Consider the following 12100-nt stretch of genomic DNA (forward strand, 5'->3'; position numbering starts at 1 on the left):
CAATGAGACACCAGTAGAAGTCACTGGATGATGATTCTGGGAAACCTTGCTAAAATAGAGTTGACTTGTTTGGCAGATGCCCTTTTATCCTCTTCCTTTCTTCCTGCATCAGACATTGATGCCAAACCTGGAACTGTGCCAGCTGTCTTTTGACCTACCTGGAAGGAAAGGACAAGAAGGCTGTAGGTGACCCTGGTACCTGGCCACTGCTCCAGCGTGGACTTACCTAACTTCAAACTTCTTGTTAAGGAAGGGGGCGTGGTGGTGGGTGAGGTAGAAAATAATCCTGTCTATTTTAGCCGTTACTGTTTGGCTTTTTATTATGTGCAAGTGGGCTCAACTGTCTGTCATTGAAGAAGTAAATTGAAACAATATGATAGTAAATTGAGTTGTTTTTATTTTGTGGTTTATTCTTTCTAAATGTGTTCTCATTTTGAAATATTTTCAGATTTTACATATAATTCATTAAATCCAAAACCAGGCAAAAAAGGAATTCATAAATAAAGGTTAGTGTTCTATTATATTCTGAGAGAGGCTCTCAATTTGTAATAAATTATTTAACTTATTTATCTGCCTGTCAACACTTAAGTATCACTGATGTACCTGTCTTTATTAACAAAGCCATTTTGATACTATGAATCATTTTTTCTACTTTTAAAATCACTTTAGACTAGATTAAGCAGACCTAACTTACTCCTTGGTTTCTTTTTATATAAACTATATTTTGTTTGTAGCTCTAATATATTCTAATGAATGTTATTATCTAACTAAGCCCTAAAAATCTTCCACTAATTGCTATAGGAATAATCAACTTTTTTGACCTGAAGCTTTATAAACAAGAATAAATAATTGTGTGAAAGCTAGTATGTGATATAATGGCCCAGTGGGAATTATTATACATCCTGAAAACAATAATAATTCTCTCAAAACAGCTGATACACACCTTTTTTTTTTTAAAGCCATCTAGGCGAATGCAGAGATTTTTTTCCTATTTTGCTCTTATTAGTAAAAGTTATGGGGCAATTTTGTGCTAATGAAGTCAGACTAGTGAAGCACAATATTTTCAAGATATTATCAAGCATTAGGGACTAGTTTAATTTTTTTTAATGCTTATGAACAGACAAAGCAATTCTTTTTAAAAACTTACTTCGTTTTTGGTATACAGAGGATTTGTTCATATTACCCCACATCTTTTAGGTACCTTTTATGCCCTTTCTGTATGACTCGTGTTTCATAAAGGTAAAAAGAACTAAAAGAAAACAAAACACCAAATATCCTTTTAACTTGGTTTTCTTTTTCTTTTTTTGAGATTTTATTTATTTGAGAGAGAGAGTACGAGCACTGCACGAGCAGGGGGAGGGGCAGAGGGAGATGGACAAGCAGACTCTCCACTGAGCAGGGAGCCCAATGCGGGGCTGGATCTTAGGACCCCAGGATCATGACCTGAGCCGAAGGCAGACGCTTAACCTACTGAGGCACCCAGGTGCCCCTTAATTTTGTTTTCAAAGTCATAACAGGTGCAGCAGATGTGAGTTGCTTTACCTAAAGTCTTTCTCCTCTTCCTTCCCTATTAACAAACTCGAGAATTCTTTAAGTACACATTTCCTGTGCTTCTGAACATTGGTGGGTAAGGATGAATTGTCTGGAGCTATAGGATGACAGAACAGAAAGATGACATGAGTGGGCTGTGGAATTAACCACCCTGTAACCATCCCACTCCTGAATTTCTTGTTATGAATTATGTGATATATTAATTATTTTTAGTGATTAAACCATTTTGAGTTGAGTTTCTATTCTTGCATTGCATCCTAAAGGAAACATTGTTTATAAAACCAGTTTTTAAAGTCAGTCACATTTCCTTCTTTTTTTTTTTTTAAAAAGATTTATTTATTTGACAGAGAGAGACAGCGAGAGAGAGAACACAAGCAGGGGAGTGGGAGAGGGAGAAGCAGGCTTCCCGTGGAGCAGGGAGCCCGATGCGGGGCTCGATCCCAGGACGCTGGGATCATGACCTGAGCCGAAGGCAGACGCTTAATGACTGAGCCACCCAGGCGCCCCTCCTTGTGTTTTTAATGCCTAAATTTGAAGCTCCTGTCCTAACTCCCCTATATCCATTGCCAGTATTTAGTTACTGACAGTGAGCATAGTTATTTGTTGTACAGAACTTATCATCAGCAAAACACCAATAAAGTTTTTTCCATTTACAAAGTACTCTCTTACCTCATTTGATCACAGCTCAGCCTACTTTCCTTAGTCATTTCATAAAATAGATGAGACAAAGAAGCTGGATATAGAGGTCTAGGATATATTTAATCATATACTTGCAAATAAAAGCATTGCTTTAAGCTTTTACAGAAATTGGGCAGACTGATTTGACATGCAACCAAAATAAATACTGTTGTTTTGTAATTTTAATTTTAAACAGAAATTTCTGGCCCAAGGGTAAGAATCACAGACTCAGATTAATTGTTTGAGTAACTCCTTTAGAAATTTTTATTTTATTTTATTTTATTTTAATGTCTAGGGTTTACTTAGCTTTAGTTTCAAATATCAACATACATAACATGTTATAATAACTTCAGGTTATCAAGGAAAAAAATGTCCAAATAGAGGTTTTAAATGCGAATCTGGATCATATGCTAAAAGCCTTAGGTACAGATTTAGAACTCATATGGGTATCACTTAAAAACTAGGAGAATGGATTATAGCCTTAGGAATAGAGGTAGAACACAAAGAGAAAATGACTATAAAGGTTGAACACTGAACAAGGTGGGTAGAGGTGGAGGCATAGAGGAAGGACACAGAGATGAAAGCTAGGAGAACAGAGCATCTGGGAGGCCCAGGAGAGCTTTTCCAGGAAGTGGTTGTTCTATCCCAGACGTCTATGAAGAGGCCAAGCTAGAGGAGAACTGAACCTGAAGGTTCAGTTGCCAAAGCAATGGAAACAAGGATTTAAAAATAATATATATTTTTAAAGATTTTATTTATTCATTTGAGAGAGAGAGAGACAGCACAAGCAGGGGGAGAGGCAGGGGGTAGAGGGAAAAGCAGACTCCCCACTGAGCTGGGAGCCTAACATGGGGCTCGATACCAGGACCTGGAGATCATGACCTGAGCCAAAGGCAGACACCTAACCATCTGAGCCACCCAGGCACCCCTAAAAAAAATATTTCAACCTCAGTTTTTTCCTTTTCTTTTTCATTCTGTTACGTGCTATATGGTGCCCTTTCGGGATTTTACACAAGGTCAGGAAAGGTTAAATCTAATGTTATTAGATATATATGTGTGTATATATATAATAATACTTATATATACACACACATACTTAAACAGAATATTTCTAAAAGGCTACACAAGAAATTGGTAACTTTGTCATCTTCAGAGCAGCTAATATCTGGGACACCCTTGACGAATAGAGATTGGAGAGAGACTTTCCACTTTTGTACCTCTTGAATCGTGTACATGTGGATATATCCCCTGTTCAAAAAATAAATAATATTAAAGCTAAACAAAATAAAGTCCATTTTATTATGTTGAACTTTTATAGTTATGGGGGGAGTATTTTGAGACTTTGCTCTGGCTGGAAAAAGTATTATGATTTGATCTTCTGAACCCATGGTCCCTGTAGCTTTGTCTTTGGGGAGAGTGTGTGGGGTTTATTAAAGTTACAGTAAGTTAGCACTGGTCAGTTATACACATATACTAAAGGGTAGTATGAGATATAATATGGTTTAGTATATAAATGGTTGATTCTTCCTGAAGGACAGATTGCATATAAATATCTAGAAGGTTAATATTTTCCCAGAGGAAATAGCCCACTTCTGAGGCCAAAGCATGCATGGTAATTGACTAAGCAGATCTTGTGTTCAGGTACCAAGTCCTGATTTCTGCACTTACGATTCCAAACATCTTACATATGTTCATTTTACATGTGTTCACCTCACTGAATTATCAGTGTTACCAAAATATCCTTTTGCTGTTTTCTTTTTAGACATGATATATTCAAGAAATATGGGTGTTATTTATTAAAAAGGTGGGTTTTTTTAATAGAAAGAAATTGGAGAAAAGGTTTGAGTTAAATACAAATTGTTCAGTTCTGTGAGTCTTAGATTAGAAATTTAGCTGGTGGGTAAAATGATTCTCAGAAAAGTATAATGCTGTTTAGGGTTTTCTCTTCTAGCTGTATGAAAATTTGAGTTAAAAATAGCAAACACTGAGCGTGTGCATCCAAAGATATGGCTGCTGCAAACACTGGAATATATATGTCTTGATACTGTAAGTGGAAGATTAATGTAAGGAGCCTCAAGGTTTTGGGAACAACTCAGTGAAATGAAAAGTTGCTTTTTGATGTCTGCAGCCAACCTGGATAAATTATAATTCAAGCAATTAACGTGAATTTGGAACAAAGAATATTACTTATTTTTTGTAACATTGGAAAACTGAACTGCTTGTAAAATTCAGATAGAATTATATAGCTGTTGGCACATCAAACCAGGCTTGGCAAATACAATGGATATTCCTTTAAAGAAGGAAGTTTTCTTTTTAGCTGTAGGTTAAAGTCTCTGTAACTCACATTGTGTTTGCCATTTCCCAATGGGAAAAAAGGGTATTTTTATTTCTATGAATAACTGTGGTTATGGGTATAGTCTTTTGATTACAAAGTAGAATTTAGCTTCATCAAATGTGGTATAAAATTTCTCTGAAGTAAGAAATTGTATTGGCCATATTTTCCCTTTTTAAATTATGGTAGCACGGTTAGGTCTTCATCAGTCAGCTTCCTTGTTTTCTTTCACAGTATTAACTCCTTGCCCACTCTTAAGGTTTCCAACATGTTCTGTAGCTACTGCTCTATTTTTAATCTTTTTTTTTTCTTTTGCTACCAAAGTTTCTTTTTAATTACTCTGTATCTGTTGACTCCCTTTTTTGCTGCCCACCATCTTCTTAACCACTTTTGCATAATGCTTACAAGTAAGCTCCTGGTAACTTTTATGATAGCCTTTTAGCCCTCATCCTTTGCAACATCTTTGTGGTATTTGGATACTGTTAACCCATTTACTCTCTTGTGAATGTATTTCCCCTGGGCTTCTTAGACCCTGATCTGTGTTTTCTTTGAACACTTCTCTTCCTTCCCTTTTTTTTCCTAAATGAGACTGTTTCCCAAGGGTCTAGCCATGAAAAATTCCTCTCCATCTTTTTACAATTTCCACATGAGAAACCCATTCATTTCTGTTTCTTCTATGATCATCTCATGCATAGCTACTTTCTCATTTTTATTTATTGTCTTGACTTGATTCTTTAGTTCCTAATTCACACTTCTACCTGCCTGCTAGATATTTCACTCATAGGATCAGTAAGGTACTTATTGGGCTATTTTTACTATTCTATGTTTATAAAAAAGTCTTCTCCCAGGCGTCTGGGTGGCTCAGTTAGTTATGCGACTGCAGCTGATCCCAGGGTCCTGGGATCAAGTCCCACACTGGGCTCCTTGCTCAACGGAGAGCCTGCTTCTCCTTCTCCCTCTGCCTGCCGCTCTGCCTACTTGTGCTCTCTGTCTATCTCTCTATCAAATAAATAAATAAAATCTTAAAAAAATAAAAATAAATAACGACGATGAACATTTTTTCATGTGTCTGTTAGCTGTTTGTATGTCGTCTTTGGAGAAGTGTCTGTTCATGTCTTCTGCCCATTTTTCAACTTGATTATTTGTTTTTTGGGTGTCGAGTTTGAGAAGTTCTTTATAGATCATGGATACCAGCCCTTTATCTGTAGTATCATTTGCAAATATCTTCTCCTATTCTGTGTTCATCATCATTAGACATCAGGGAAATGCAAATTAAAACCACCCTGAGATACTACCTTATACCAGTTGGAATGGCAAAAATTGACAAGGCAAGAAACAACAAATGTTGGAGAGGTTGTGGAGAAAGGGGAGCCCTCTTACACTGTTGGTGGGAATGCAAGTTGGTACAGCCACTTTGGAAAACAGTATGGAGGTACCTCAGAAAATTAAGAATAGAGCTACCCTATGACCCAGCAATTGCACTCCTGGGTATTTACCCCAAAGACACAGATGTAGTGAAAAGAAGGGCCATATGAACCCCAATGTTCATAGCAGCAATGTCCGCAATAGCCAAACTGTGGAAAGAGCCAAGATGCCCTTCAACTGATGAATGGATAAAGAAGATGTGGTCCATATATACAACGGAATATTACTCAGCCATCAGAAAGGATGAATACCCAACTTTTACATCAACATGGATGGGACTGCAGGAGATTAAGCTAAGTGAAATAAGTCAAGCAGAGAAAGTCAATTATCATATGGTTTCACTTATTTGTGGAACATAAGGAATAGCATGGAGGACATTAGGAGAAGGAAGGGAAAAATGAAGGGGGGAAGATTGGAGGGAGAGATGAACCATGAGAGACTATGGACTCTGAGAAACAAACTGAGGGTTTGAGGGGGGAGGGGGGTGGGGGGATTGGTTAGCCCGGTGATGGGTATTAAGGAGGGCACGTACTGCATGGAGCACTGGGTGTTATAAGAAAACAATGGATCATGGATCACCACATCAAACACTAATGATGTATGGTGACTAACATAACATAATAAAACAAAATTAAAAAAAAAATAAAATAAAAATAAATAAGTTCTCTGGACCCTAGTTTTCCTGCCAACTACTACCATGTTTCTCTTCTTCCCTTTACAGGGTAATTCTTTGTGACGGTAATCTCTATTTCCTCTCTCCCCATCCTCTCTTCCCATTCTCTCTTGAACCCACTCAAGGGAGGCTTTTGTCTCCTAACATTTTATCAAAGTTGCTCTTGTCAGAGTTATGAATGATCTCCTCCCAAAGCACATGGTCAATTTTCAGACCTCATTTTACTAGGTGTTTTTAAGAGCATTTACTATAGTTGCTCATTCTCCCCTTCTCAAAAAAATGTCTTTCTTTGGCTTCCAGGGCATCATACTCCTCTTGTATCTTTTTACATTACTGGACACTCCTTTTCAGTCCCTTTTGCTGGGTCCTTTTCCACTTCGTACCCCTGTTTGTTGGAGTGCTACAGGGGTCAGCCATAGCTCTCTCCTCTTCTTCCTATACTCTTACTCCCTAGGTGATTTCATTTAGTTTCCTGACTTTAAAAATTATGTTTGGTGTTCTGCTTTAGAATAGTTTTAGTACCCCCTCTCCTTTTCTGTAAGTGAAAAATTAAAGAGAGGTAATAAAAAAAAAAATCTCTTTAATTTTTCACTTACAGATTTTCAGAATATGTCCCTTCTGCTTCTAGAGTCCTTATGTAGAATACACATCATCCATTAAATTCATGCATATGAAGCTTCATTGCTGACTAGATTTCCTTTTTATCTTCTCCTGTCTTGAATCTGTATTAAGGTGTGTTTTTTGTTTGGTTATTTTCTTAAGTAGTTTTTCCTTTTCTGGTTTACTTGTGTTTTATAATTTTGGAGATATTGGTTGGCCTCAAATATCTTTTTGCCGTTGCTTACAAGTAATGGGTATCTTGGCTAGAATAAAGATTCATGAGTTCTGCTTTCTGTTCAGGTAGTCCGGATCCTCGTTCATGGTTTTTTAGCTTCTAGTGTTGATCATGATAATTCCAATGCCAGCCCTGGTTTTTCCATTTATGGATAGTTGTTGTTTTTTTTTTTTTTTTAAGATTTTATTTATTTATTTGACAGAGAGAGACGTGGTCAGTTGTTTTTCTATGATGACTCATTGAAAATCATGTCTTCTTGTTGAACTGTCCTTAACTGCAGGAATCCTGGTCCTTACCTGTCCTTACCATTCCCTTGATGCACATATCCAGTTGCCTACTTAACAGTTCGACATGGTAATCTAACGGATACAAAGGTTGCATGTCCCATGCTTGATTGTCATCACCAGACCTACTTCTCCTGAGTCTTTCTTATCTCAGTGAATGGCATCTCCACCATTTTTTAGGGTTAATTGCATAAGCCAGTATCTTAAGATTCATTCTTGACTTCTCTCTTTTATTTTTACATCCACATCCCAATTGATCAACAAATCCTATTGGCTGTACTTTCAGAATGTACCTAAATTGATCACTTCTTACCCCCTCTACCTCTACCACTCATCTGTACCTCATTATTTCCCTCCTGGTCTACTGCAGGTGCTTCCTTACTGTTCTTCCTGCTTCTGCTCTTGCCCTCTACAGTTTATTCTGTATAAGCCAGAGTAATCTTTTTAAAAGGTAAAATGTTGCTTCCCTCCAAAGGCTTCTAAGAAAAGCCAAACTCCATGCAATCGCTTATGAGGCTCTCCATGCCATACGGCTCTCCCAGCTGCCTTCCAACCTTATTTTCTATCATTTTCATGACTTAGTGCATGTTAGTCACATTAGCTTCCTTGTTCCTTCTTAATTGCATCATAACCCTCTTATCTCAGGGCCTTGCCCTTGCTGATCACTTTGTTTAAGAATACTCTTCTCCCAGGGCTCAGGGCTTCCAGGGCTTCCAGGGCTTCTTCTGTGTGGCTCAGATGGTTAAGCCTTTGGCTCAGGGCATGATCCTAGGGTCCTGGGATCGAGCCCCGCATCAAGTCCCGCATTTGGCTCCCGGCTCAGCGGGGAGCTTGCTTCTACCTCTCCCTCTGCCTCTCCCCCTGCTCATGCTCACCCTCTCTCTCTCTGTATCTCTGTGTCTCAAATGAATAAACAATATCTTAAAAAAGAAAAAATAGTCTTCTTCCAGATTTTCTCATGATTCTCTTCCTCATTAAATTTGTGTCTTGCTCACATGAACAGACATTTCTCCAAAGAAGACATTCAAATGGCCAGCAGACACATGAAAAAAATCCTCAACATCACTTGGCATCAAGGAAATAGAAATCAAAACCACAATGAGATACTGCTTCACACCGGTCAGAATGGCTAAAATGAACAACTCAGGAAACAATAGATGTTGGTGAGGTTGCAGAGAAAGAGGAACCTTCTTACCCTGTTGGTGGAAATGCAAACCGGTGCAGCCACTCTGGAAAACAGTATGGAGGGTCCTCCAAAAGTTAAAAATAGAACTACCCCATGACCCAGCAATTGCACTACTAGGTATTTTTCCAAGGGATACAAACATAGTGATTCAAAGGGGCACATGCACCACAGTGTTTATAGCAGCAATGTCCACAATAGCCAAAGTATGGAAAGAGCCCAGATGTCTATTGACAGATGAATGGATGAAGAAGATGTGGTATATATATTACTCAGCCATCAAAAAGAATGAAATCTTGCCATTTGCAACAACATGGATGGAATTAGAGGGTGCTAATTGAAATAAGTCAGAGAAGGACAAATACCATATGATTTCATGCATATGTGGAATTTAAGAAACAAAACATATGAGCATAGGGAAAGGGAAGGAAACATAAAGATAAAAACAAGAGAGGGAGGCAAACTGTAGGAGATACTGGCTTATGCATGTAACAAACAGGATTGCTGGAGGAGAGGTGGGTAGGGGTATGGGATAGTTGGGTGATGGGCATTAAGGAGGGCACTTGATATAATGAGCACTGGGTGTTCTATGCAACTGATGAATCACTAAATTCTACCTCTGAAACTAATAGTATAGTATATGTTAACTAAACTGAATTTAAATAAAAAAAATTTTTTTTAATTGTGTCTTGCTCAAATCTATTCATACTGCCTTATCATAAAGACTGTTCCCTACCATTCTATAGAACAGATTCTTTTCTATGTTGCCTATACCACCTTACCCTGTTTGAGTTTTATTAGCACCTTTTACCACTTAAGCCACATGTTTGCTTATTGTCTTCTTCCAGGCACCCTCTATTAAGAAAGAACTCTGTAATTCACTGCTATATATCTCTAGCACTTAGAACAGTGCTAGGTACATAGTAGACACTTAATATACACTTCAAATGACATCTTTACCAAATTTGAATTGCATTTTAAAATGAAAAATAAGTATGCATGTGGACCTTTCTGGGAATAAATCATGTTTTTAGATTATTTTTTAGTTTTCTGTTTGTTAGACTTGTTTGCAAAACATGTAATACACTTTTTTACTTTTGAATGTTTTCAATTTCAGTTCAAGTATTTGTATTTTATTTTTCTCTAAAAATACTCATTATGTAACCTGACTTTTTTTTCTAAGATTGAAATTCCATTTTACCTATAACTTATCTTTTGATGGTATTTTTATTACCAAATTCTTAGTTTGTGTTTTATTTTAAAAGAAATCTTATAAAACTGTATAATGTTAAGACCATTGGGAATAAGGGAAGAAGAGAATGGAAATAAGTACTTTATTCCTTTCTAATTCTAATATTCTAGTGTTTTCTAGGTTGTCTGGAAATCCCCTCAGTTACAAGATTGGCTTTTCCCCATATGACGTACTCAGTGTTTCTAAGGGACCCCTCATGATCCTAACCACACCTGCTATTCTTTCTTTTTGTTCTTTGTTTTCTCAGTTTATGACCCCTATCTTCAATTTTCAGTGGACAGAATTTACTTCTATTGGTGAATAAGAAAGAATAGAGAAGAGAAAATTTAGCCAAATAGTAGTAGAAACCAAAATTCAGCTTGCAAATAGGCTTAGCATATATAATGTAGCTATAAAATTGTAGGTATAACATGCTAATATGTGGCTAAGATACATTTTTTTGTACTTTAATACAGCATTCTTCTCATCTCTAGAGAAGGCCAATTTTAAGATTTATTGGTAAGGAGGGCATTCATTGGTACAATCACTTGCCATGTTGCCCTCATTTTTGAAGGGTTATTGTAAGTATCGCCTGGGTGGACATGGGGAACATTTCTGAAGCTAACCCTCCTGCATACCCATATGCCACTGGCCGCTGGAGAGTCTTACAAAATCAGCAGTGGCCCATGTTCTCAAGCACACTTGTAAACACGTCTCTTTGGATTAGTACTTTTAACATTTGTAAACTGTTTTCTGGCAAGCTACTTAATCAAAACTTTTAAAATGGGTGACTTTGGTCATTAAAATATTAACTTGGTTTTATTTTTATTTTTTTCCAGGTGTATGGTGGCTGATGAAGTAAGTGTTTCATGATTTTTACATCTTTTATAAAATTCCACAACCAATTTTTGGTGTCCACTATTTACCATGTATTCTTTGTCTTTCCAAATGACTCTCTGTCTATATATAGAGAGAGAAGGAGAGGGGACAGATAAAGAGAATGAGAATGAGAATGAATGTGTTGTGTATGTGTTTGTGCTTGCGTATATACACACACATGCATGCAAGGTGTGTACTTGAAACATATTAACATTAGTGATCCAAAATTTTATGTTCTTGGCAGAGAAAGCATGAATGTGCTTAAATTCAGCCTCAAATGAAATGGACTCTTTTTGTCATAATACTGCTTACTTAAAAGTTGAATTTTTAAGAATTTACTCTAGAAGTTATTGTTAATTGTTTCCTATGAGTGTGAAACATAATATTAAAGTGTTACTTTATTATCACTAAACAAAACAATTTGGTACATGTAAGTACCATGTACTTATATATAATATTCATGTTTTCTCACTAAAATGGAAGTTCTTGTTGTATAAATTATGATACTCTTTACATACATTCTCAGTAATGTGAATCAATAAAGTTCTAATTTTTATTCAGTTTGAGAAATGTGTTGCTGTTTTTATGATGCCTTTAAAAGTAACAGCAAAACGTTTAAAAAACAGAAATGAAGAAAACATACTGAATTTTTAAAAAAATAAAAGTGGAACCAAAGAGATTCTCCCAATTGACTGTCTTAGCTTTAGTTACATATAGACTCACCAATGGCTGATCTCCACAGTCTCTTCTTTAAGAAAAAGAATGAATTAGAGTGTAACATGAACATGAATGCTGTGCAGAAAGTTTGATACAAGGTTTCTTGGTTTATGCTGATTTATGATTACTGAAGTTTTTAGTTTGAACTCTTTATTCTATACATATTCTATATATATGTATATATAGGCATTTCTTTAGATTAGATGTTAGGAGTTAGAAACATAGTCATTGCCTATGAAGAATTTCAACAATGTAATTGAAGGGACAGGACATAGACATTTGGGAAACAGCAGCAATTTCTATTTTGGAACA

The 12100-nt window shown here is 36.6% G+C and overlaps 1 protein-coding gene across 9 annotated transcripts in view; it reads left to right on the forward strand.

Annotated features, from left to right (window-relative positions):
• Window positions 1–12100, forward strand: part of ZRANB3 (zinc finger RANBP2-type containing 3) — a 310759-nt gene that overhangs the window by 97294 nt on the left and 201365 nt on the right. For 8 of the 9 annotated variants that reach the window (XM_032411359.1, XM_032411348.1, XM_032411398.1 and 5 more), the window contains one exon: window positions 11032–11050. In XM_032411359.1, the coding sequence (XP_032267250.1) occupies window positions 11032–11050 (19 nt within the window). Of the gene's footprint in view, window positions 1–455; window positions 507–11031; window positions 11051–12100 lie in introns of those variants that run through there. The other variant, XM_032411389.1, reaches the window with a different exon arrangement.

Source organism: Phoca vitulina, unplaced genomic scaffold (assembly GCF_004348235.1).
Source record: "Phoca vitulina isolate PV1807 unplaced genomic scaffold, GSC_HSeal_1.0 scaffold1, whole genome shotgun sequence".
Classification (NCBI taxonomy): domain Eukaryota; kingdom Metazoa; phylum Chordata; class Mammalia; order Carnivora; family Phocidae; genus Phoca; species Phoca vitulina.